This window comes from Bos taurus, chromosome 4 (genome assembly GCF_002263795.3).
Source record: "Bos taurus isolate L1 Dominette 01449 registration number 42190680 breed Hereford chromosome 4, ARS-UCD2.0, whole genome shotgun sequence".
Taxonomy (NCBI): Eukaryota; Metazoa; Chordata; class Mammalia; order Artiodactyla; family Bovidae; genus Bos; species Bos taurus.
The window spans coordinates 100,910,465-100,937,939 of NC_037331.1; the positions used below are offsets into that span (position 1 = coordinate 100,910,465).

Below are 27,475 nucleotides of genomic sequence, written 5' to 3' on the forward strand. Positions count from 1 at the left end.
CATGTATAAATTTTTATAGGAACATAAGTTTCCATTTTCTAGGATAAATGCCTAAGAGTGAAATCACTGCATTGTATAGTAAATACAAGTTTCATTTTGTGAAAAACTGCCATGCTCTTTTCCAGTGTGGCTCTCTGTTCTGTATTCCCATCACCAACGTGTGCATGATCTAGTTTCTCCTGTATCCTTGCTCGCATTTGATGTTATTTCTGACTTTAGCCATTCTTATCGGTGTGTAGTATATAGTGATGCCTCATTGGTTTTCATTTTCATTTTCATCATGGAGAAAAGGTGCTGAACATCTTTTGTTTGTTTGCCACCTATGTATCCTCTTTAGTAAAATGACTGTTTATGTCTTTTGCCCAATTTCTAATTGGATTGCTAGTTTTGAGAGCTCTTTATGTATTCTAGACATTTATATATATAAGACCTTTAAAACACATTTTAAGACATTTTATGTATAGATCTTTAGAGTAGTTGTACACAATTTAAGATCAAACGTATCTGAATTTCACCATGCCTTTATAGAATTTACCTCCACTTATATAAAGGTATAATCCCAAAGATTATAGAGAATGACAAAGATGTAGTGTATGTATTCATTACGCTTCTCCACTGTCCAGTAGCCAAAACACATTTCTGTAAACCAGTGAGAATATTTGGGGCATTGTGTCCCACTATGGCAAGAAAGAGAAGTCTAGAACGTGGGGAAAAAAAAAAAAAACAGGCAATTTTGGTGTTCCATGGTGGGTTTAGGGTCAAAAGTGTTGAAAGATTCCTTCTCAGATGGGGAGATGAGGTCAACAGGAAACTGGCAATAGTCCCTGAGCTAAAATCTATGAAGAGTGGCTCAGAGCAGTCCAGCTGGGTTGGTGAGGAAAGAGCTATGAACCAGTGTGGCAAGTGGGGAGGGAGAAAGAGAGAGAGAGAAGGCCCAGAAGTAACAGAGAGAGAGATCTGGAGAAGGAGGAGACTAAGTAAGAAAGGAGGAAGGGAAGAAAAAAGGATCTAGAAATAGAAGCAAAGAGCACACTGTTAAGAGGGACCGAGGGCCTATTTTCTGCCCCTGTTGCTAAGGCAGTGGTCTCCATCAGGGACTACTCTGACCCTCTGCCCCGCCCCGAAAGGAAACGTGCAGCAACATCCAGATACTTGCAGCTGTCATAGTTGCTGAGGTGGGGAGTGCTACCAGAAACTAGTGGGTAAAAGTCAGGAATGCAGCTAAATATCCTACGATGCAAAGAGCAGCCCTCCCTCCAGGACAAGACAACTATCTGGTTCCAGATTTTAGCAGTACAGAAAACGAGGGACCCGAGGTTAGGCAAGATGCCAGGTTATCTTGTATCTGATAAAATAAACTTGTTAAAATAGAGTCAACCTCAAAAAGATACCCGGTGGAAGGATGCAAGAATTATCTCAGGGTGGAAGATTAAATCAATAGGACAGTAAGGGTGGGACTCACCTCCAAATTGCTTTTTCCAGTTGCAGGGGATCTTACATCTCTGGGTCTTCATGGTTTGTTTACACTCAGCTCCGGTACGGGTGCCCTCGCGGGTGCCCAGCCCACAGTCCCCACTGGTGGGTACACACACACTCCACTGCCATTCTCCACAGTCAGACTTCTTCACCTTCTTTTCTGAAAGGGAAGAAGGAAAAATTATCAACGCCCAGAAAACTCTTTAGCTCCTGGATAAAACCAAGTTCATTCCTGAGCTCCTTAATTGCATGGTCTGTGATTTTACCTCTCTCTTCAGTGTCTAGGAAAGAGTAGAAACTCGGTGTTAGCTGAATGAATGACTGAATCAACCAATGACCAGGAGAAAACTAGGGAGCTAGAACTAATATTTATTTAATTCTTACTATGTGCCAGGGACTGCGCTAAGTGATGTACTGACACCTCCTTTCGAAGTGAATGTTGCTGAAAAAGAGAAGAAGATCAAAGTCAAGTTAAATCTAAAAAATAGGAAAATAGTCTATGAAAATTAACAGTTGTCAGAGTAGTCATTCCAATGTATGTCAATGCTTCTTTCTCTGTCTTAAGATGGAGTGGTGGTCATGGTTTAGTCACTAAGTTGTGTCCGACTCTTGTGCCCCCACAGGCTGTAGCCTGCCAGGCTCCTGTCTCTGGGATTCTCCAGGCAAGAATACTGGAGTGGGTTGCCATTTCCTTCTCCAGGGGATCTTCCAGACCCAGGGATCAAAACCAGGTCTCCTGTATTGCAGGCAGATTCTTTACCAACTGAGTTACGAGCGAAGCCCATAGATGGAGTAACATGCACTAACTGTGATGGACCACAGACGTAACAGACTCTCAGCTCCACAGCCAACTTAGGACAATGTAAGTGACATAGAAAATGTGCTTTATTCCTGCTAAGATTCATTTCCTCCTTTGTTAATGAGATAGAACAAAATTTGCTTCTAGGACTCTTTTTGAAGAAGAGTATCAACCTAAGTTAAACATTTGATTGCCAATCAATTTTATGAATGATGTAGCTGTTACTAATTATTATTTTAATTAATAGTTAATGGTAACCATCTATATTTCAGGACTTAGAGTGGGGGGATGGGATAAGAGGGCATGTCACTTAGGTGTTCCTCTAAATACTTGGAAGAAAGGAAAGTGGGAAGAAAGGGAAAGAAGGAAAAAAGAGAGGGAAGGAAGGAGAAAAGACAAAAAGCAAGTAGCTGGATTAGATAGACATTAATCAAAGAAGACTTTTGTTCAAAACGATATTGCTCACCTGGTTTCTCTTTCTTTCCTGCTTCAGCGGTGTCCACAGCTGCCAAGATGAAAATAAATGCCAAAAAGGCAGCTGCAAATTTTCGACGTTGCTGCAGGTACTGTGGAGTCTGCATTCTAAGAATAAACAGAGAAATGGAGAAGGTGGAGTCAACCTAAGTCAAAGAAAGCTCACTGAACTCCTTGGTGAAGGACTCCAGTTTCCATTTCTGAAATATCAGATTTTAGGAAAATTTATATCAATTATATGGAGCAGAGTTCAATCTTTTCTCCAACATCCACTGAAGTAAGTGCTCTTCTGCAATCAGTCATGTATTCATTGATAAAATACAACAGTCCTTCACATAAGACTTCACACATAACTATTTGCTAAGTATGACTTAAGAGCAATGGAAGCAAAAGAATTTTGATGGCATGCATTGGAACAGACTTCTACAGTAAGTCCTACTGATAGTGACACTTGGTAATGGCAATGACTACAGTTATCCTTATAAGTCCTGAAGATTCCTAAAAACAACCATGATGTTTTCATCCATGTGTATAATGTGAGTAGACATAATGAATAGATTATCTGTGCAAGTATATGTTTGCTGTTATCTTCAGATGCATCCGTAATGATCAATGTCTCTCATTTTGTTTTATCATCTCCATGATCACAATTGTCTTATCATCATAGTTGTATTATTCATTGGTCCACTGAAAAGTGAAGCCCAAAACAGAAGTAGAGCTAGCACACCTTCAATATACAGCAAAAACACTTCTCAACTCAAATGTACTAAAAAGCCTCTAAATTCTAGAATGGAGTAAAGGGTTTACATTTACTCATAATTTGAAATCTCCTCATTTGATATCAATAAAAAAAAAATCCCAGGCTAACATTAGCAAGACTCCTGTAGAACTTGAAGTCACTTGTGACAGCATCCTGTCAACATGATCGCCTTGCCAAGCATACTGGGGAAGGCACCAGGACAAGTGCCAGGACAGCCCACTTCTTGAAGCTGTACCAAGTCACTGGCTGCAGCAACTCACCTGGTAGTCATTGATCTCCATCTAGTATGTTCCTGATATTTTATACTTCATATAAAAATGATAGTAATGGCATACGCTCATTAACTCAGAATTTTTCTTCCAGAAGTGTAGACTGTTGACATGATTTTACATTCTCATGAATGTAAACAATAAAACCTCACATATATAAGGGACTAAGATCACTCTGTTCTGTAATTTCCTTTCCTCATTCAAGCCTATCTATAAAATGATATCCTTGTCAGTGATTTTTTCTCCCTTTCTGTAACACTTGAAATGCCCATTTTAGTGTTTTTTAATTGATGACTTTGGATTCCATTGTATGGATGAATATTTCGTATTCATCAGTTAAAGTTAATATTTTGGTCATTTGGTCCTTTCCCTGAATCACAAGTCCTAATTAGCAACTCAGCATCTCCATCACTTTCTAAAATCTAAAATTACATGCTTTTACTTTCTGTAAATGTAATTTTTTTTTTTTTTAGAAAGTGAAGAAGATCTGAAGAGCCTCTTGATGAAAGTGAAAGAGGAGAGTGAAAAAGTTGACTTAAAGCTCAACATTCAGAAAATGAAGATCATGGCATCCGGTCCCATCACTTCATAGCAAATAGATGGGGAAACAGTGGCAGACTTTGTTTTGGGGGCTCCAAAATCACTGCAGATGGTGACTGCAGCCATGAAATTAAAAGACGCTTACTCCTTGGAAGAAAAGTTATGACCAACCTAGCTATCATATTAAAAAGCAGAGGCATTACTTTGCCAACAAATGTCCATCTAGTCAAGGCTACGGTTTTTCCAGTAGTTATGTATAGATGTGAGAGTTGAACTATAAGTGAAGCTGAGTGCCGAAGAATTGATTCTTTTGAACTGTGGTGTTGGAGAAGAATCCCCTGGACTGAAAGGATATCCAACCAGTCAATCCTAAAGGAAGTCAGTCCTGAATATTCATTGGAAGGACTAATGTTGAAGCTGAAACTCCAATACTTTGGCCACCTGATGCAAAGAGCTGACTCATTGGAAAAGACCCTAATGCTGGGAAAGATTGAAGGCAGGAGGAGAAGGGGATGACAGAGGATGAGATGGTTGGATGGCATCACGGACTCAATGGACATGAGTTTGAGTAAACTCCGGGACTTTATGGACTGGGAGGCCTGGCATGCTGCAGTCCAGGGGGTCGCAAAGAGTCAGACACGACTGAGCGACTGAACTGAACTGAATTGAATGTAAATTTTTATAATTATACTTCAGTGATGATCAAACGGACAAATTGTTACTGATTATGACACTTGTCCTATGACTTTCATTGGACATGAATTGTCTGAGAAGTGAGTCATATTGGTTGGCAAGTCCTCTCAGAGCTAAGTACCCTGGTGCATCTACACAATACATTTAATACATATCCACATAGCAACTATAATTATGAGATGTAACATGAACCTAAGTGAAGGTCTTCTGGTGTTTTCTCCAAAGGCAGTCCAAAAACATACTCTCAGTGACTAACCACTTTGGAGGTGGAAACTTCTCATTTGAGTCTTCTTAGAGGGTAAGTTACTGGAGAAGGAAATGGCACTCCACTCCAGTACTCTTGCCTGGAAAATCCCATGGATGGAAGAGCCTGGTAGGCTGCAGTCTATGCGGTCGCTAACAGTCGGACACGACTGAGCAACTTCACTTTCACTTTTCACTTTCATGCATTGGAGAAGGAAATGGCAACCCACTCCAGTGTTCTTGCCTGGAGAATCCCAGGGATGGGGGAGCCTGGTGGGCTGCCATCTATGGGATCGCACAGAGTCGGACATGACTGAGCGACTTAGCAGCAGCAGCAGCAGAGGGTAAGTTAACTTTTAAATTTTAATGCATTTCTATGTTGTAATATACCTTTTTGTTTCATAATTACCTATGAATACTTGAAATTAGATTGTGAATTAGATTATTGTGTTGTTGTTGTTTTTGTTCAGTCTCTAAATTGTATCCTACTCTTTGTGACCCCATGGTCTGCAGTGTACCAGGCTTTGCTGTCCTTCATTATCTCCTGGAGTTTGCTCAAACTCATGTCCTTTGAGTCAGTGATGCCATCCAACTATCTCATCCTCTGCCGCCCCCTTCTCCTCCTGCCTTCATTGGTTTCCCAGCATCAAGGTCTTTTCCAATGAGTTGGCTCTTTGCATCAGGTGGCCAAAGTACTGGAACTTCCGCTTCAGCATCAGTCCTTCCAATGAATATTCAGGGTCCATTTCCTTTAGAATTGACTGGTTTGATCTCTTTGCAGTCCAAGGGACTCTCAAGAGTCTTCTCCAGTACCCCAGTTCAAAAACATCAATTCTTTGGCACTCAGCCTTCTTTATAGTCCAACTTTCACATCTATACATGATACTGGAAAAACCATAGGTTTGATTATATGGACCTTTGTTGGCAAAGTAATGTCTCTGCATTTTAATGTGCTGCCTAGGTTTGTCATAGCTTTTCTTTCAAGGAGCAAGTGTAATTTAATTTCATGGGTGCAGTCACTATCTGCAGTAATTTTGGAGCCCCCCAAAATAAAACTGGTCACTGCTTCCACTTTTTCCCATCTATTTGCTATGAAGTGATGGGGCCAGATGCCATGATCTTGGTTTTTTGAATGTTGAGTTTTAAGCCAGATTTTTCACTCTACTCTTTCACTGTCAAGAGGTTCTGTAGTTAAGGTGGAATCAAGGTTGCTGGGAGAAATATCAACAACCCCAGATATGCAGATGATACCACTCTAATGGCAGGAAAGTGAGAATTCAGAAATTTCCATCATGAGAGCACAGCTATTGAGAGAATTTTCTGACCAAGCAAAAGAGTGATGCTTGAAGAGCCATGTATCATACACAGTGGAAAGAGAGGTCACTGAGAAAACATGGACACTTAGCAGAAATAGAACTCTTCCATAAACACACACACACAGAGTTATTAATAGAAGGATACTATTGCTGGCTATATTAACCTCAGCATTTCTAGTCTGACATTGCTAACCTTACTTTTATAATTATTTTCAAAAAGCTTTCTTTCAATCAAGTTAAAGTCACTTTATTTCAAGAGAAAAATCCCACAGAGGCCAGAATTTTCTGAAAAAATGTTCTAAAATCATAGAATCGTCCATTAAACAGGGATCTTAACTGTAGTGGTAGCAGAGAGGAAGAAAGGAGAGAGGAACTGTTATGAGAGTTAGAGTTAATAGAATAAAGTAAACTCTATTTATATTGTTTCCCCCTATGAATTCAGAAAAATTTGGAATCTTAATTAGTGGGCAAATGGTTAATTTCAGCTTTTAGATGTTCTAAAGAAAATGCACACAATTCCATATGTACAGGGAAAATGTGTAAAATTTGTGATCAGCAATAGGTTTGAGTTTTCAACTTATCTTTTCCTCTTCCTCCTGTTTTGGCTGCCATTCTGCTTAAGCCTCTGTTTTGGTAACTTTAGATTCTTCTGGGTAGAGCAAAGGAAACAATTATTTTTTAAAAGAGAGTAAAGGAGTTTAGGAAAGAGATGAGTCAAATTATTAAAAAAAAAAAAAAAAAACAAGTAGCATGCTGGTGCCTTGTTGCAGTGTTAAGAACTTGAGTAACTGAATGTGTGTAGATAAGAGCTTCCCTTGCTTGTGGTATCTGTTGGTTGTTTAACCCACTCCAGTACTCTTGCCTGGAAAATCCCATGGATGGAGGAGCCTGGTAGGCTACAGTCCATGAGGTCGCAAAGAGTCGGACACGACTGAGCGACTTCACTTTCACTTTCTTTCACTTTATTTGTCCTTAGCATCAAACAAAGGCAGAAGTATCTCCATATGGTGTATCTCTGCCACTCTCCAACACGTGCTAAATGAGCACAGAGGCAAGAATACTGACTTAAGGAAGTGGTCAGGGTCGGGACTTAGTTTTCGAACGGAGGGAACTAGAACAATGGCAGAATAAGCCTTGCTAAGCCAGCTCAGGTCTTTTGAATAATTTACTTATTTTCACTCCACCTACTGCCAACTTTTGCTGTCCTTACTCTGACAGATTTAATTTCATGGGGCTTAACAGTTAACTAGAAGACTACCCTAGATGCCTGGTGTCTGGAAATCGCTGTCGCGTTATCTCAATCACTAATAAGCATGAATGAAGCTCAAGGATGAAACGAAATCAGTTAAAGAAACCAACTAGCGGGGGGAAGTGTTAATAGATTAAATCCTGGTCACTTCTATAGAAAAAATCACTGATGAGAAGGAAAAGTGTTAGTATTTTAATAGGATCTAAAATTTTAAAGATGATTAACATCTGGTGTAAACATAAGACAAGGATGCTGGAATATGTCTCTTAGTGATTTGTTTGGAATGACTAATATAGGATTTAGAGGCAGAAGCTTTGGCTTAAACTTCAGCTCTACCATATAATTTTTGGAATGTTCTTGGGCAAATCACAACCATTTAAACCGCTGTTTTGACATCTACAAAGTGGGTATGATTATAATAACTTGAGAGGTTTGTTGTGAAAATGCAGGATGCAAACTCAGAGCTAACATAGAATATCAAGAAATATTTGTTGTGGAAACTAAGTTGTAGACATAGAGCTAACCCAGATTATCAAGAAATATATTACTAGTTGCTGAATAAAGTTAGTTCACCCCTACACTCATATTACTTATTAAAAGGAAGTACTTATTTTCATTAAGAAATAATGAGCATGACACTTTTAGCTGTCTAATCTTATCTAAAATCAAAGGATAAAATTTTTTTTAAAAACCAGAGAGATATGATTTAATTAATGCCAACTGAAGACTTGTTCAGCTTTATTAGGACACAAATTTGTTCAGGCTTTTGACTTCTTAAAAGGTTAAAAGAAACTCAAGGACCTTTATCCCCAGTATTTCTTTGGAGTTCACTGAAGTATAGAGGCTCCATGTTGAGAATGAATGAAATTGTTATGCAATTTAACATGTATGAAATGAAAAAATATATAACTTTGCAACTGCATATTATACCTCTTGTGTGGTGAAACTATTCTACTGCCCTCCTTTTATTCAAATACCTGAGACAGGGTCCCAGCACAAAGTTGCCACTTAGTAAATTTTTTGCTAGCAAAAGAATATAGCTAAAACATGGCATCGAATAGAGGAAGTAGTATTCATGCTAAAGTGATGCCTCAGCTCTTTGTCTATGCCATGGATATAAGATTCACTGAAAAAATTGAGCTAGAAACAACCAGGATCTAAAGCAGTTTCATACATACAAGAGCAGTCTATGAATGATTTGTAATACATCAAATATTACACATCACCAAAACTTTCTAGATATTTTGTGATCTATCTTTCTAAAGCTCTGCGAAATAGTAATTTTTTTTCCTTTTTATAGGCCACTTTTATTTTCACTAACCCTTCTTCAAGTCATAATCCTCAAATTGATTTATTTTCAAATGGTTGATCATTGCCTTAGATTCCTAAAGTCTCATATAAATAACCATTATGTTTACAATGGAATCTTTTGCTAAACCAGCCTTTCACTTTGACCTTGTTAAGCTGCCTTACTTAAACATTAAGCCTTGAAAAGAATGTGTCCCAAGCATGTGTGTTCATGACCTCAGATACACTCTACTCACAGCCCATTAATGAATTCAACCATGTTCCATCTTTGATTTTAACTAAGTACATATCAATCAGATTGATAGTATGACATTTGTTTAATTTTGTATAACACAATAAAAATGGGTAGCTTTCAGGCTGAATTATTTTCACAGCATAATGGCCCCTGTTGGAGAAATGTGATATTTTAGGACATTTTCTTTAGGTATTTATTCACCAATTTTTAGGGTACCTACTGAGGGCTGGATGTCTACTAGGCATAAGAACATGATAAAAGAATATGATTCAGCCCTCCCCTGAAAGAATTCTGTGTAACTGGGAAAAAAATGTGAGAAATGAGTGACATGATTCATTATGTTAAATATCCTGAAGCACTTATACACACAGTGCTATTTGAGTACCTAGGCTCAAGTGATAATTTTGCTTAGCAAGGGTGAGTGAGGTAGAGGGCTGTGGTATATTTTATCAGATTTAAAAAAATAGTTGGTCTTCTAAATAAAGAAATGAGGGAAGGAAGGGAACTTCAGGCAAACGGGATCAAATAAATGAATTTGCGGAGATGATGTATACAATATATTCAGTGACAGAATGTGATTAGAATAGAGTGTACAGTACCAGCTAACAGTGGGTGGACCTCAAAAGGAGGAAGAGGAAATGAGTTAATCATGAAAATTGTGAGGGAGAAAGACAGACAGCGTTATCAACTGCTCAGGAAAAGAGAAGCAAGGGGAAGTCAGGCAGAGAGGAATGTTGTATGCTGTGCTAAGTCACTTCAGCCGTGTCCAACTCTTTGTGACCCCATGGACTGTAGCCCCCCAAGTTGTTCTGTCCATGGGATTCTCCAGGCAAGAATACGGGAGTGGGTTGCCATGCCCTTCTCCAAGAGATATTCCCGACTCAGGGATGAGACCCTTGTCTCTTACGTCTCCTGCATTGGCAGGTTGGCTCTTTATCACTAGCACCATCTGGGAAGCCGGCATGCTGTATAAACATAACAAAAACCCTAAGTTACCAAGAAAGGGGCAGCCGCCATACTCAACTGGTCATCTCGATACCCTTTATGTAGTATGTGTGTTTCTCTTTCGGCTTTCTTATTATTTTTGTTTACCCATGTTGTGGATGTTCTGTGTACTTTGGTTCATTTCCAGGTATTTATTACCAAAGTACTTATAATGCTTATAGTACTTGGGAGTCAAGAACATGTTCCAAGACTCACAAACTTCACACACACACATTTAAGAATCTCTTCTGATTTTCATTAGAAAAATAAAGTTAGGCTAAACAATGATTTTTAGAGAACTGCTGTTTCCAGGGAGAGGTCAAGGGCTGCTGCCAGGCATGAAAGAAACCTGAGATGATACTGACAGTCACACCATATCTCCCACCCTTATCTCAGCTTCACCTGCAGCAACTTCTCTTGTATGACTTTCCTTGTAAGGTTTCATTTGTCAAGAAAGAAAAATGTATTTATTTTTTAAAACCGGATACTACTATCTGTTCTTTTTTTTCAATTAATTTTATTTATTTTTGACTTCACACGGGCTTTTCTGGTTGCAGTATGCAGGCTTCTCATTGCGGTGGCTTCTCTCATTGCAGGGGCTTCTCTCGTTGCAGAGCACGGGCTCTAGGGTACGTGGGCTTCAGTCATTGCCATGCATGGGTTTACTTGCCCTGTTGCCCTTCCTGGACCAGTGATCAAACCCATGTCCCCTGCATTGGCAGGCAGCTTCTCAACCACTGGACCACCAGGGAAATTCAGAAAAAATGCATTTAAGAGTCACTGGTCTGGCCATTCTGAAAGTCCATAGGGGATATGATGTTACAAAACAATATTTTTTTCAAAAGTAGAAATGTGAAAATGTTTCAAGTAGTTAATATGAAATATATTTGAGTATGCAAAATGCTTTGTTTTGGGTAGCAAAAACAGGAACTTTACAAGTGTATATTTTAACTATCCCATACTTTAATGTTTGACATGATTATGTCTTCTTATCAAGGATCAAACACACACTATAATAAGTATGACTACAATTATGAAGAAAATAAGACAGTGAATCATAAGGCATGAAAAACTAATTTTTTAATATATGGAAAAAGAAGAGGGTTTGGAGTCAGCCAGATTTCTTCCATATAAGCTTTGTCACTTATTATATCTGTGATGTGAACAAAGCAGTCACTCCCTTTTATTCTCAATACCCTCTGTGGTAAAGAAATTTAAAGTTTTATCATGCAGACTCCTAGTTTTTTTAAAGATTACAATGAGATAACAGATATAAAATATCTGGCATCTTGACAGGCACACGTTAGGTGCTCCATCAGTAGTGACCCCTGTAGCTCTTAGAGGAAGAAAGTGAGGGGTGGAAGCCCCCAGAAGTAGGTTCATAAAGAGGGTGGCAATACCTCCTTTTAAAGTAGTTTGAATTTTGATTAAGTAAGTAAATCTGGAACGAAAAGCATTTCCAATGGAAGAAACATGATCCCTGATGACTCAGCAGTAAAGAATTCGCCTGTAATTCAGGAGATGAGGGCTCGATCCCTGGGTTGGGAAGATCCCCTGGAGAAGGAAATGGCCACTCACTCCAGTATTCTTGCCTGGAAAATCCCATGGATGAGGAGACTGGAGGGCTACAGTCCATGGAGTCACAAAGAGTTGGACACAACTCAGCAACTAAACAACAATGGGTAAATGGAAGAAATTTTAAGGTGAGAAATCAAGAGACTAATTTGAAGGAAATAGTTTGGTTTGTTGGTAAAAGAAGAAAGTGTGATATTGAAAAGTTGGAGCCATAGCAGGCAGATGGTTGAAATCATAATTATTATCAGTGAATATTTAGTGACCGCATACTATGTGAAAAATAATAGGCTAGGTTATAAGGGAGACACAGATTTGAATTATATTTGATCTCACAATCTCTCCAAATGACAAATGATTTATGGAGCCAAAGACACACAAAGAGTATATGCCATATTTTGTGGTGGAAGATGTAAAAATGTTGCAAGTAAAACAAACGTATTTTTGATGAAAGAAATATCTAATATTCTTGCTAAGATTTCTTCTGCAAATTTTAAAGTGTATTTATCAATTTTAGGCAGTAAAAATCAAAAGAAAGCTGTGGGTACTGGCAAACTTAATTAGTTTCTCAAAGCAAGAGTCAATAGTGTTAACAAATCATGGATAAATGCCCCATGCTGACTGAAGACACAGTCCATACTCCTTCAGCCTAGCTCAGTAAGAAAACACTTTTTTTAAAATATGTGGATCTTAACATCAAATGAAAACATATTTCCTTCAAGATTACCACGTTCTCATACTCTTGTAAACAACTGGATACAACTTTATCAACTACTGAGTTCAAACGGCATCTCGTTAATAACTAGTAGCTTTATTTGTTGAAATGAAGTGACCCAATCAAAAATATAATTAACAAAACAGCATGCAAATTTTCATGTTCATTAACATACTGCTCGAAGGACATGAGTTTAAGCAAGCTCCAGGAGTTGGTGATGGACAAGGAGGCCTGTGTGCTGTAGTCCATGGGGTCACAAAGAGTTGGACATGACTGAGTGACTGAACTGAACTGAACATTCTGCTAAGCATTAGGAGAGTATTTCACATCATTTTGTTTGGGGGGTGGGCACTAAATAATAAATATTTTATGGCTGTGTGAGGCAGAGACTTGGTAGAAGAGCAATCAGGATCAATTCAGAGAAGTTCTGCATCTGCCACAAAGGTCAGACAAGTAATGAAAACGTCACACCCGGCAAGTGAGAATTTATTCTTTTTTTTTTTTTTTTTTTTTGAGAGTTTTGAAAAGGGATCTAAATTTATTGACTGGTCTGTTGCAGACTAAACTTGGACCAGAAAAGGAACTGAGTATTACTTTTTGACCACAAAGAAATCACAGAAAATCTCAACCAGTATGTCTTGAATGTATCTGACAGACTATACCAGGTCTCTTAATTTGATACCTAGAATTACCAAAGAACCCTCCAGAAATAAGTTTCTATTTACAATTCAATGGAATTACCCCCAAAAGCTACCAGAACCATAAATGAATTCTGTAATGTTACAGGATACCAGATCAATATACTAATACCAATTACATAACTATATATATGTAAAATATTTATCTTTCAAAGGATTTCCACTAGAATACATAGAGAACATTTACAAATCAGTAATAAGAAAACCCATAAAAATATGAGCAAAAGAACTGCACACTTTCAAAGAAGATACGCAAATGGCAAATGAGCACATCAGAAGATGTCCAACATTATCAGGAAACCTCTATGTGATACTACTACACAGCCACTCAACCGACTGAAAGTTAAAGAATAACCATACCAAATGTTAGCAAAAATGTACAGAAACTTTAACTCTCATAATCTGTTAGCTGGAACCACTTTGAAAATCGTCTTTATAGGCATGATGGGGGAAATGCAATTATATTGTTTTAAGGATTTTTTACTTACATAAAATGGTGTAAAATTCATTTTAAATAGCAAGTTATATGTCAGAGATACATATGTCAATTCCTAATGCAACCTCTAAAAGAAATAATTTAAAGAGTAATAATTTAAAAGAGTAGAAAAATTATAATGCAATGTAAAATAAGGTTTGATTAACCTGAAACAATCAGGAAAGAAGGGACAAAGGAACAAAGAACAAATGGGATAAAAAGAAATAGCAACAAAGTGTATGCAAATCAACACATATGAATAACTGCATTAAATATAAGCAGACAAAATGTATTAAAAACACAATGTCAAGAAAAGAGACAAGCAATATTGAACTGCATGCTATCTATAAAAGATAAATTAAGTATAATTTTTTTTTTTAAGTTGAAAGCAAACCAATCATAAAAAAAATTCTAGTGTGGCTATAGTAGTGTTAGTCAATGTAGATGTCAAGACAGGAAGAATTAACAAAACAGAGACATTTCATAATTAGAAAAGTATCTATTAATCTAGAAGACATAATACCAAGAGGGTTTACATATAATAAAATCTCAAAAGACATGAATTACTCAGAACTGGAAAAAATAGACCAATCCAGAATCATAGTCTAAGGTTTTTGTTGTTCTGTGCCCAACTCTTAATCTGTGCCCAACTCTTTGCAACCCCATGGACTGCAGCATGCCAGGCATCCCGTCCTTCAATATCTCCTGGAGTTTGCTCAAATTCATGTCCATTGAGTCAGTGATGCTATCTAACCATCTCATCTTATGCTGCCCTCCGACTCAATGGACATGAATTTGAGCAAACTCCAGGAGACTGTGAAGGATAATTGGTATACATAGAAAAAAATTCAGTATGAATGAACTTGATAACAAAACTTAACAAGGACATTACAAGAAACCTCCTAATGACCATATCCTAATGAACATAAACATAAAAACATTTCTAAAATATTAGTAAATAAAATCCAGTAAATATAAAACAAAAGCTAATCATAACGTGGTGTTTATTCCAAGATGCAAGGCTGTTTTAACAGCCAACACATTCACTACATTGGCAGAATTATGACAATAATGGAGAAAAATCATGGGATTAGCTCAATAGATGCCATAAAAATCCTGAATCAAATCCAATACTATTTCCTGATAAAATAATGATGCACTATAATTAAAATTTTCTATAATAGCTTTGTTCTTCTTATTTTTAATGGGTATAAAAAAGTTACCTGGTTATGTTCAAAGACTTTAAGGAAAGCTATCAGAGGAGACTAGTTTTGAGTTTAGTCTCAAATAATATTTTAGGTTAGAGAAAGAAGAACATCCAGGCAAAGGCCTCCAGGTCTGAATGAGTGTGATATAGTCTAGGAATCAATGATTAATTAAAAACTGCTCAAGCACCACTGAGAAAATTTGAGAAATAGAAAAGGAACTAAGAGATGGAAGAGACTAATCTTGTTGTTTCTTGATTGTCATATGTAAGGGTCACATGAGAAATGCAATGATATTTTACTTGAGAAAATATGGAGCTATGAAGAATTTTGAGAGAAGGAGGACCATGGCCAGCTGTGAACCTGAGAGAGTGCTCAGCAATAGGTTAGCAGAGTGAACGGGAGATGGTGGACCTGGACTCAGGAAGGCTTAGAGAAGGCCAGTTCACATCATCCAGGTAAGACACAGAGAAGACTTAAACTGTGGCACTGGAAAAGGGATTGAGAGAAGAAAAAAGTAAAGTGGCTATTTTCTACTTTACTAGAAAAGTTTCTACTTTACTAGAAAAATTCTACTAAATTGGCTATTGTGAATAATGTTGTGATGACCATGATAGTTCATTGAGATCTGAAGTTTAATTCTTCTGGATACATATCATATGACAGTTCTATTTTTAATTTTTCTACTATCCAATTTTTCTGCTTTACTAGAAAAAAGTAAAAAGAGAAAAAGTTATTTAAGGGGTAAAATGTGTTGGGCTTATCACATTGATTGAACATACAACTTATGTAAGGAGAAGGAAGGAGAAATATAGGACATTTCTCAGTTTCTAATCTTTAATCCAGAAATAGGTGCCAACATAGAGAATATGGTTTTCAAGCGTTTCCCAAGTAATACACATGATGATCTATGCTAAGGACAGTATTCTCAGCAACTGACATGTATTAAATGTCAGAATATATATAAAAATATTTATATACAATATGGTTTATGAAATATCTATTAATATATTAATACTCAGACATCTGAATGTTTAGGTTCTTCTAATATCCTTACTTTTCAGATCATTAAAAAAAAATTGCTTAAAGACACTTAAGGACTAAGATTAAGGAAAGGTAGTAAAGATTTGTTTGGACATGTTGAGTCTGAGGTACCAGTAGGACATTTGAGTTGAACGAGATAGAAGTTATCAATCTGGAAGAAGAGTTCTGATCTAGAGATGGAAATTAAAGTGAAGTCAACATATGCTATCTGAATAAGTAGGCAGACTTGAGATTTCCCAAAGAGACCATGGAGTGAGAAGACATAGAGTAAGAATTGAGGATGTGCATAAGACGTGAGAATTCTGATTCTTACATAAGTGGGAGGAGGGACTTCCCTAGTGGTCAAGTGGTTAAGACTCAGTGCTTTCACTGCAGGGGGACGGGGTTTGATCCCTGGTCAGGGAACTAAGATCCCACAAGCCTGGTGGTGTGGCCAAATTTTCTTTTTTTTTTTTTAAGTGAATTGGGAGTAGCAACTGAGGAATAAGAGGCAAGCAAAGGAAGCTGAATCATGGAAACCAAGCAAACAGGAAGTTCTAAGAAGTAAGAAATGATGAACAGGGTCAAATTCCAGGGAAAGATGTCTATAGGAATTAGCAATAAGGAATCACTGGTAACCTTAACATGGTATGTTTTAGTGAAATTGTGAAGCTAAAAAAATCCCCAAATAGCTGTTTCTGAACCAATCATTAAATTAACATTGCTTTAGAAACTGTTTCTTGGCCAGTGAATATCTATGTTATTTAGCTCAGCATTATGTTACAAGAGCCTAATAAATATTCAACCTGACATAATGAAAGGCTCTGAGAAGTGCCACAGCGTAAAGGCAAAGACTGTCCAAGAGTCAAAGGACCAAGGCGCCTGCTCAGGGAATGCCATGACTCACAAGGGCTGGAAAGACAATGACTCCTGTCAGAAAGAGAATCCCATGGGACTCCTTCAGGTAATTTGGATTACAGAAAGGAATCTTTTAACTCATTAAAGAAGAAGACATCAGCTCACTGCTTTTGGTTGTGATTCAAAGTGTGCTAGGCACTCAATACTTTGTGTTTTTATAAAGTTCCAAGCCTCTCTTCTGAACCTCTTACTACCCAAAGCACTACTCTGAGACCAGCAGCACCTAGGAGCTTCTTAGAAATTCAGACTAGGTCCCACGTCAGACCTGCTAAACTATTCATTCCAACAAGGTCAAGATCCCTAGGTGATATTGAAAATTTCATCAACACTTCTAAACCATAATTTCTTTAGGAATCAAAATTTAAATATTTGCTAATAATTTGATTACTTATTTAAATGATTTATGGCCCAATTTCTTTCAATAATTTTAAGGTAGCTTTTAAAAGATATACAATCTCAAAGGATTACAAAAGAAAAATAAAGAAAAAGGCAAAGGAAAAATAAAGAGTAGGGAAATACAGTAGCCATCATGGATTAAAGGCTTTGCTCTGTGCTAAAAGCTTTATCTTTTATCGTCCCAACATTAGAAATGAGTCAATATTAGTCCAGTTTTGCAGGTGAGAAATACAGAAATTAGAGAATCTAGATAACTTGCCCAAGATCACAAAGTGTTAGAAGAGTGTTTAAGTCAACTTCAATTTTTTAAAAAATAACATTTGAACCTAGATCAGCCAAAACCAAATTAAATCTATGTTCTTAACCACAAAGTTGAATAGAGAAGGTAGAATAAAAAATGCCTGCCATGTATTCTTATATGTTGTTGTTCAGCCGCTTAGTCATGTCCAACTCTTTGTGACCTCATGGACTGCAGCATGCCAGGCTTTCTTGTCCTTCACCATCTCCCAAAGCTAGTTCAAACTCATGTCCATTGAGTCAGTGATGCCATCCAACCATCTCAACCTGTTGTCCTCTTCTCCTCCTGCCTTCAATCTTTCCCAGCATCACAGTCTTTTCTAATGAGTCACCTCTTGGCAGCAGGTGGCCAAAGTATAGGAGCTTCAGTTTCAGCATCATTTCTTCCAATGAATATTCAGGATTGATTTTTTTTTTAAGATTGACTGGTTTGATCTCCTTGCATTCCAAGGGACTCTCAAAAGTCTTCCCCAACACCACAGTTCAAAAGCATCAATTTCAGTGCTCAGCCTTCTTTATGGTCCAACTCTTATATCAGTTCAGTTCAGTTCAGTGGCTCAGTCATGTCCGACTCTTCGCGACCCCATGAATCGCAGCACGCCAGGCCTCCCTGTCCATCACCAACTCCCGGAGTTCACTCAGACTCACGTCCATCGAGTCAGTGATGGCATCCAGCCATCTCATCCTCTGTCGTCCCCTTCTCCTCCTGCCCCCAATCCCTCCCAGCATCAGAGTCTTTTCCAATGAGTCAACTCTTTGCATGAGGTGGCCAAAGTACTGGAGTTTCAGCTTTAGCATTATTCCTTCCAAAGAAATCCCAGGGCTGATCTCCTTCAGAATGGACTGGTTGGATCTCCTTGCAGTCCAAGGGACTTGCAAGAGTCTTCTCCAACACCACAGTTCAAAAGCATCAATTCTTCGGTGCTCAGCTTTCTTCACAGTCCAACTCTCACATCCATACATGACCATTGGAAAAACCATAGCCTTGACTAGATGGACCTTTGTTGGCAAAGTAATGTCTCTGCTTTTGAATATGCTATCTAGGTTGGTCATAACTTTTCCTCCAAGGAGTAAGCGTCTTTTAATTTCATGGCTGCAGTCACCATCTGCAGTGATTTTAGAGCGTAAAAAAATAGTCTGCCACTGTTTCCACTGTTTCCCCATCTATTTCCCATGAAGTGATGGGACCAGATGTCATGATCTTCACTAATAATTTATTGATACATGGCTTTACACTTTCTAGAAACTGATGTAGAAAGAGAATACAAGAACCACATCCATATTTAAGTCTTTGCCCATCAGAATGCTATTTGTACAGTACAGGAGAGCTATCACTACTTTTTAAAGGAGTTATGTGCGTGCTCAGACACTTGTCATGTCTGACTCTTTGCAATCCTATGGACTGTAGCCCACCAGGCTCTTCTGTCCATGGGATTCTCCCGGCAGGAATACTGGAGTTGGTTGCAATGCCCTCCTCCAAGGGATCTTCCCTACCCCAGGACTGAACCCACATCTCTTGCATTGTAGGTGGATTCTTTGCTCACTGAGCCACCTGGGAAGCCCCTAGAGGAGCTATAGATCCTTGTAAAAAACCTCTACATTTTCTCACTTTGCAGGAGTTCTTGAATATACTTAGTAACATTCTAAAAATGAATGCTGCTGCTGCTGCTGCTGCTGCTGCTGCTAAGTCGCTTCAGTCGTGTCCGACTCTGTGCAACCCCACAGACGGCAGCCTACCAGGCTCTGCCATCCCCGGGATTCTCCAGGCAAGAACACTGGAGTGGGTTGTCATTGCCTTCTCCACTGCATGAAATTGAAAAGTGAAAGTGAAGTTGCTCAGGCGTGTCTGACTCTTCTCGACCCCATGGACTGCAGCCTACCAGACCATCCGTGGGATTGACTTGAAGGCAAATAATTTCCAAAAGCAAAATAACAAATATTAATAATTTCATCCCCCAAATGTGTGTATGGAGATAGATGGATAGATAGATCGATTGATAGATAGATCAATAGAAAGATCTCTGTAGAGAGATACAAATATAGACTCACATCTTTCACAAAGACACTAGAAACCTTTGTCCTTGGTGTAGGTACCAAAGAAGATGGAGCTGACTGACTTCAGAGCTCATAGTTTTCTCTTTTCTCTGTAGTTTAGGCCCTATGCTAGGTTAGGATCAAACAGCCTGATGGTTATCTTCTCTACATACCCTCCCTCAATCCATGAGTGATGTAAAATCCCTTCCTACACAGTTCCCACACTGGTGGAAGTGTCTAAATGGGTACTAAGCCACTTAAAGGTAAAGATATGGTGTGTGTTTTCTTGGTTTAGCTTGCAAAGGCTGGGTTATTAATGCCTGGTTCCATACCAGGAACAAAGTGCTGGAATAATCAAACAATTGCCTAGGAAGCCATCTGGATTGAAGTTAGTCTCTCCCTCAAGAACGGAAGAGCTGAAACTTGCCAGCTTTGATTTGCACGCCTTTCAGCTACTATTTCCAGCCAATTCAGTTCATACAACTCTAGCTTTCATTTAGAGCTGAGCTCATTGACTAAAAAAATAAAGAAGAATGGGAAGAAAAAAAAAAAGAAATCAAGGAAAGGCTTAATTGATTATGCAGAGTGTTGCTTTGGGAAAGAGGAAAATCTTGTTAGAAGCCTGGCAAACTCACTTCATTAGGGACCTAGTGACATCTTCCAAAATGAGAACATTACATCAGGTTAGTTTAAAACAGCAAGAGACCTTGCAGCTTGGTTGGGATACCTCATCCCCATTCACTCTGTCTGCCTCATTCTTTGCATTCTCCATCATATTTCACTAATGGTGAAAAGTTCGCTACTAAAAAATATGCTGAAAGAGATGTTAACACTGGAAACTAGAAACATTAAAATCAAGGATTGTGATTCTGCTCACTCGCCTTGTCCTCCAAAAGCCCACTTTCTGTTCCTGCTTACATGGTTATTTTCACCTCATTCCAACATCCTCCTCTCACACACATGGTGCCTTCCACTCAATCTTCCTTCATCTGATGATTCACTGAAAGCGCTGTTGGTGAAGGAATTCGAACCTGAGTACGAGACCGTATGCTGGTGCATGAGAATCAATTGCTCCTTGTCCCTTCAGAGATCCTGTGAAGTCCTTCTGCGTGGTTTCCATGTCCAAGAAGGAAGCTGATGATTTTTCTTTCCCCCCTTTTTCGGAAGCATCAATGCCCCACTTACTGAACTGCCTCCTTTCTAGAAATAATTAGCCTGAGGCCTAAAACTACCATTGGAATTTATAAAAGAGTAACGAGATCAAAATGGTTCCTTCACACCAAATAAACCTTATTTAGTTGTGTGAGAAAGTGGCAAGTAATAGTGATCTGATGGCCATAAAGAATCTTGGTTTCAGGAAATTTTGACACGTATTTGGAAAACATACCTCTTGAGTAAGACAGTGAAGTTCTAGTCAGACAATAACACTGTGAGATGGATACAACGTCAGATAACAGGTTCTACCACACAATACTTATATTGAAAGGGGGAAAAAAATCTAAAATCAGTAATTTAGTCTCTGTCTCAAAAAGCAAGAAAAAAGTTCAAATCCAAATTAAATACAGGTAGGAAAGTAACAAGTACATTTCTATTTTTAAGAAGCTCAAATAGAAAGTTCTTCCTTATACGAGCTGGAGTCTATCCACTGTAAATTTCATTTAATTTTTCTAGCGGTAAATGAGGTGATTTCTTGACAACTCTTACACAGACAATAAGAGACAAAGTTAGCACTGATTACAGTATGTCTAACATGACAATGACAGCGGGGAACAACACAAATAGATTATAACCTTGCAGTTGCAAGTTTTAACTAAATTTAAAGTAGTTGCTAACCTAGGTCATGAGCTTCCCAGTAAAAAAATCCCCCTAAAATGCTGGAGACACAGGAGATGTAGGTTTGATCCCTGGGTTGGGAAGATCCCCTGGAGGAGGGCATGGCCACCCTCCACTCCAGTATTCTTGCCTGGAAAATCCTATGCACAGAGAAGCCTGGTGGGCTACAGTCTATAAGGGTTGCAAAGAGTTGAATGTGTCTGAAGCAACTGAGCACTAACCTAGATCATATTATTTAAGCCTAACACCTTGCTTTATTGGCAAATAAATCCAGCAATTTTATGTATCTAAAACCTGTGTTCTATATATCTTTTGATCTCTATACTTAGTAATTATGTAGGTACTTGGCACATATTTACTGAATGAATGAAAAAAATTTAAAACTGACCAGCCAAACCCAATGAAACAGTATCACAGGGTTGATACCCTTAGGAGATCCATCATTATCTTTTGAATTTTATATATAATTCTGCAGGTTTGGCTATCTGTTTTTCAAGTCTGTAGTAAATTAGAAGAAAGATAATAAATGCTGCCTCTAAGTATATCATTATCAGCATAAAGATACAGGAAAATATGGGGAAATTATTTTTAAAAACTCAAAGGCACATATGAGTCATTTGGATTGAGTCAAGCAGTCCCCCCAACAACTCAGTTTTCCCTGATTGGAGGCCCCAGATGTCATAGTATTGACATCTGCTAGATAGCTGAGATCATCAGAGACTGAGTGACTTTCACTTTATGATTATGTGGTGGAGGTGATGAATAGAAGATTCAAGGGATTCAATCTGGCAAACAGAGTGCCTGAGGAACTATGGACAGAGATTCGTACACTGTATAGGAGGCAGTCACCAAAACCACCTCAAAGAAAAAGAAATGCAAGAAGTCGAAGTGGTTGTCTGAGGAGGCTTTCCAATAGTTGAGGAAAGCAGAGGAGTGAAAGGCAAGAGAGAAAGGGCAAGATATACCAACTGAATGCAGAGTTCCAGAGAATTGCAAGGAGAGATAAGAAGGCCTTCTTAAGTCCACAAAGTAAGAAACAGGGAAACAACAGATGGGAAAGACTAGAGATCTCGTCAAGAAAACTGGAGATACCAAGGGAACACACGCAAGGATGGGCATGACAAAAAACAGACAGTAAGGACCTAACAGAAGCAGAAGATATTAGGAAGAGGTGGCAAGACAATGATGAACTATACAAAAAAGGTCTTAATGACCTGGATAACCACGATGCTGTGGTCACTCACCTAGAGCCAGATATATTGGAGTGTGAAGTCAAGTGGGCCTTAGGAAGCATTACTACCAACAAAACTAGTGGAGGTGATGGAATTCCAATTGAACTATTTAAAATACTGTTGATGCTGTTAAAGTGCTGCACTGAATATGTCAGCAAACTTGGAAAACTTCAGTGGCCACAGGACTGGAAAAGGTCAGTTTTCATCCAATCCCCAAAAAAGGGCAATGCCAAAGAATATTCAAACTACCATACAATTGTACTCATTCCACATGTTAGTAAAGTTATGCTCAAAGTCCTTCAAGCTAGGCTTCAACAGTACATGAATTGAGAACTTCCAGAACCAGAGATCAAATTGACAACATTCGTTGGATCATGGAGAAAGCAAGGGAGATCCAGAAAAACAACTGCTTTATTGACTACTGTAAAGCCTTTGGCCGTGTGGATCACAACAAACTGTGGGAAATTCTTAAAGAGATGGGAATACCAGAACACCTTACTCATATTCTAAGAAATCTGAATGAGGGGCAAGAAGCAACATTCAGAACTGGATATGAAACGATTGATTGGTTCCAAACTGGGAAAGGAGTACGTCAAGGCTGTATATTGTCACCCTGCTTATTTAACTTATATGCACAGTACATCATGCCAAATGCCAGACTGGATGAATTCCAAGCTAGAATCAAGACTACTGGAAGAAATATCAACAACCTCAGATGTGCAGATGATACCACTCTAATAGCAGAAAGTGAAGAGGAACTAAAGAGTTTCTTGATGAAAGTGAAAGAGGAGAGTGAAAAAGCTGGCTTAAAACTCAGCATTCAGGAAACTAAGATCATGGCATCTGGTTCCATCACTTCATGGCAAATAAAAGGGGGAAAAGTAGAAGCAGTGACAGATTTCATTTTCTAGGGCTCCAAAATCACTGCAGTCAGTGACTGCAGTCATGAAATTAAAAGACATTTGCTCCTTGGAAGTGAAGTGAAGTGAAAGTCACTCAGCAGTGACCGACTGGACTATATAGTCCATGGGATTCTCCAGGCCAGAATACTGGAGTGAGTAGCCTTTCCCTTCTCCAGGGGACCTTCCCAACCCAGGGATTGAACCCACGTCTCCCACATTGCAGGCAGATTCTTTACCAGATGAATCAAAAGGGAAGCCCAAGAATACTGGAATGGGTAGCTTATCCCTTCTCCAGCAGATCTTCCCCACTGAGGGATGGAACCGGGGTCTTCTGCATTGCAGGCGGATACTTTGCCAACTGATCTTTGAGGGAAGCCTGCTTCTTGGAAGGAAAGCTATGACTAACCTAGTTATTGTTATTGTTCAGTCACTAAGTTGTGTCCTACTCTTTGAGACCCCATGGACTGCGGCACCCAGGTTCCTCTGTCCTCCACTATCTCCCAAAATTTGCTCAAACTTTAAGTCCATGATGCCATCCAACCACCTCATCCTCTGTCGTCCCCTTCTCCTCCTGCCTTCAATCTTTCCCAGCATCAGGGTCTTTTCCAGTGAGTCAGCTCTTCGCATCAGGTGGCCAAAATATTGGAGCTTCAGCTTCAGTTCTGCCAATGAATATGCAGGACTGATTTCCTTTGGAATTGATTGGTTTGATCTCCTTACAGTCCAAGGGACTCTCAAGAGTGTTCTCCAGCACCACCATTGGAAAGCATCAGTCCTTCGGGGCTCAGCCTTCTTTATGGTCCAACTCTCACATCTGAACATGACTACTGGAAAAACTATAGCTTTGATTATACGAACCTTTGTTGTCAACGTGATGTCTCTGCTTTTTAATATGCTGTGTAGATTTGTAATAGCTAGAGAGCATATTAAAAAGCAGAGACATCACGTTGACAACAAATGTCCAGGAGACAGTGCAGGTCAGAGGAGCCTGGGGTGTTGCAATTCATGGGGTTGCAAAGAGTTTAACAAAACAGAATCAGGAGAAACCAGGACCAGTCTACCCCTCAAAGGTAAAGATATTATTTTCCACTTAACCCTTCACTTAGACTGAACAAATTGGTGGTGTGTATGTGTATTACTGTGTGCGTGCGTGTGTGTGTGTGTGTGCGCTCAGTTGTGTCAGACTCTTTGTGACCTCCATGCACCACCAGGCTCCTCTGTCCATGGAATTTTCCAGGCAAGAATACTGGGGTGCATTGCCATTTCCTACTCCAGGGGATCGTCCTGACCTAGGGATCCAACCTGTGTCTCTTGTGTCTCCTGCATTGGCAGGTGGATTCTTTACCACCATGCTACCTGGGAAGACCCTGTAAATGTTGATAAGGCAATTCTCTTCATAAAACAGACTCATAAAAAACTTTGGTGGAGTATTTTCAGAATGAGTTAAAAATTCAAAGATATGTTTAAAATTTTATATATATGGTATTAAATTTTTTCCTTTGAAGCACATTTCATTTTAAAGCACTAATTAGACTAAAAAAAACATTAACTACTTTTCAACCCCAAGATGGTATGATTCTATCTTGTTCAATTCTGCTAAATCACTGTGGGATAAACTGTGGCAGGCACTGTTAATCTGCAGTTAATAGACTATGAAATTGAAGATTTAATCGATTGCATAACTTACCCCAAACCACATAGCTAGTTAGTAGTGAAGCCAGATAAGAAGTTAGCTTGATCTTAATCTTAATTAATTATTATATAATATGTCTCAACCATGTTTCAAGACAGGAAATCATCAGCAATCCTACTGCATAGCTTGAATCTTATTCTAGTGGTGTGTTGACAAAGGAGCATGCTGAATAAACAAGACTTGTTCCCTATATGGTATAATAGTTGCTGATCTGCCAGTAAGTTTTTCTCTATCCTCTCTTGACATTCCACAATCATAATTTGTGAACAATTTCACTGTTAACTTCTACTTACAGTGCTTCCTTTAAATAACTACTGTTTCCAGAGGACTTATAAAGAGGGATTTATGAATTACCAAATGTAAAGCTTATCGGCTATTTTGGGGTTGACATGGAGTTCTTTTCTGCTTGGGATGTGATCTAAGTACAAACAAAATGTATATTTTGTTTCTCAGAGAATTTTAAAGAGGAGTGACTTTAAATTGATCCTTCAGCTCCTAATCCATCAACTAGAATTTATTTAGTGTTGTAATGTATAAGACTCCGTGGACATAGTAAAAAAAAACAATATATATATATATATATATATATATATATATATATATATATATATATATAAATATGACCCTTATCCATAACAAAATTAAATTAAAACTTGAAAGTTTTCATGAAAATGTAAATGCAGCTCCTTTGCTCAGTATGACAAAGTGTCCTATGGAATTAAAAGTTATATAATGTATGTGTTTCTCAAAATGCTTACCACATGGTCCACTGTGAAGCCAGGGAGACCTATTTACTAGATGATTTCTTTTCTTTAATACATTTTTTCCAAATTATAAGTGGTGCATATCATAATTATTATTACCTATAGACTCTACTCACAAAAGACCAACCAGAAAAATTTGTTAACTAAGAAAAGCTAATTGTACTAAACCTACTACAGTAAGGAAGATATAACCTTGACCACAGGACCCAGGGATTGAACCCATGTCTCTTATGTCTCCTGCATTGGCATGTGGATTCTTTACCACTAACAATTCCTGAGAAGCCCAAGGAATTTACTAGGATTGAGCAAAGTTCATGATATAAAGGTTTCGTGAAACAAAGGTTGTGAAGTGTCTTGATAAGTGAACTGCTGTTTGATAAGCAAACTCTTTACCCAGGTAAGCAATCTATTGCTCTAACTGGGGAACAATTTGCCAAGAAAAGTAAGCTATGTTTTTGAATACATTCGGGAATTTTATGAAGCAACAAAGTTATGACTTGGTTTTATAGCACTAGAGAAGAAAGAAAGAAAAGAAAGAGAAATTGCTCAGTCGTGTCTGACTCTTGGTGACTCAATGGACTGTAGCCTGCCAGGCTCTTTCATCCATGGGATTCTCCAGGCAAGAATACTGGAGTGGGTTGCCATTTCCTTCTCCAGCAGATCATCCCGACCCAGGGATCAAACCAGGGTCTCCCACATTGTAGGCAGACTCTTTATCATCTGAGCCACCAGGGAATCCCCTTATAGCACTATCTTCCTGGCCAAATATTTCCTAGAAAAATGGGAGTAACTCAGAGGCTCTGCCTGGCTTCACTCTCAGGGTTGCTTCTCACCTCCCAGTTCATTTTATATGTTAAGTATGATTTGTAATTATTGTTTATACACTAGAGGATATTTCACCTCATTCTATGGGTCTCCAATGAAAATCAATACATTCAACTTAGTGACCTAAAAATCAAGAATAAATATTAGCATAGAGATGGAAAACACATTTATTTGAGGAAAACAAAATTTCCATTGCAATTTGAAAAATTTAGACCTATCATCTCTCAAGAAAACTAGTTAATGTAATATATTCATTAATACTGATATTATTATAGGATATCACTTTTAGTTAACAATAGAAAAACAGCACAATCAGCCCTTCTGCTGGATGGTGGATTTAGTTTGAAAGAAAATAATGTAAATCTGCACTTTCTTTTGCTTTTTTCCTCACTGAAACAAGTTGAGATTATTATTTATTTTGCACTTAAATGCAGGTGTTATACCAAAGCTTTGTACACATATCTTATTTGATAGTCACAACAACTTTGCAAAACAGGTAGCATCATTACCATTTTACAGGTAGCAAAAACAGAATCAAAGAGGCTAA

At 38.3% G+C, this 27,475-nt stretch overlaps 1 protein-coding gene across 4 annotated transcripts in view; it reads right to left on the reverse strand.

Annotated features, from left to right (window-relative positions):
- PTN (pleiotrophin) overlaps positions 1-27,475 on the reverse strand; it is a 109,550-nt gene that overhangs the window by 24,741 nt on the left and 57,334 nt on the right. For all 4 annotated transcript variants that reach the window (XM_005205790.5, XM_005205789.5, XM_005205788.5 and 1 more), the window contains 2 exon segments: positions 2,742-2,857; positions 1,463-1,636 (listed from right to left, as the gene is read on the reverse strand). In XM_005205790.5, the coding sequence (XP_005205847.1) occupies positions 1,463-1,636; positions 2,742-2,856 (289 nt within the window). In that variant the 5' untranslated portion in view covers position 2,857.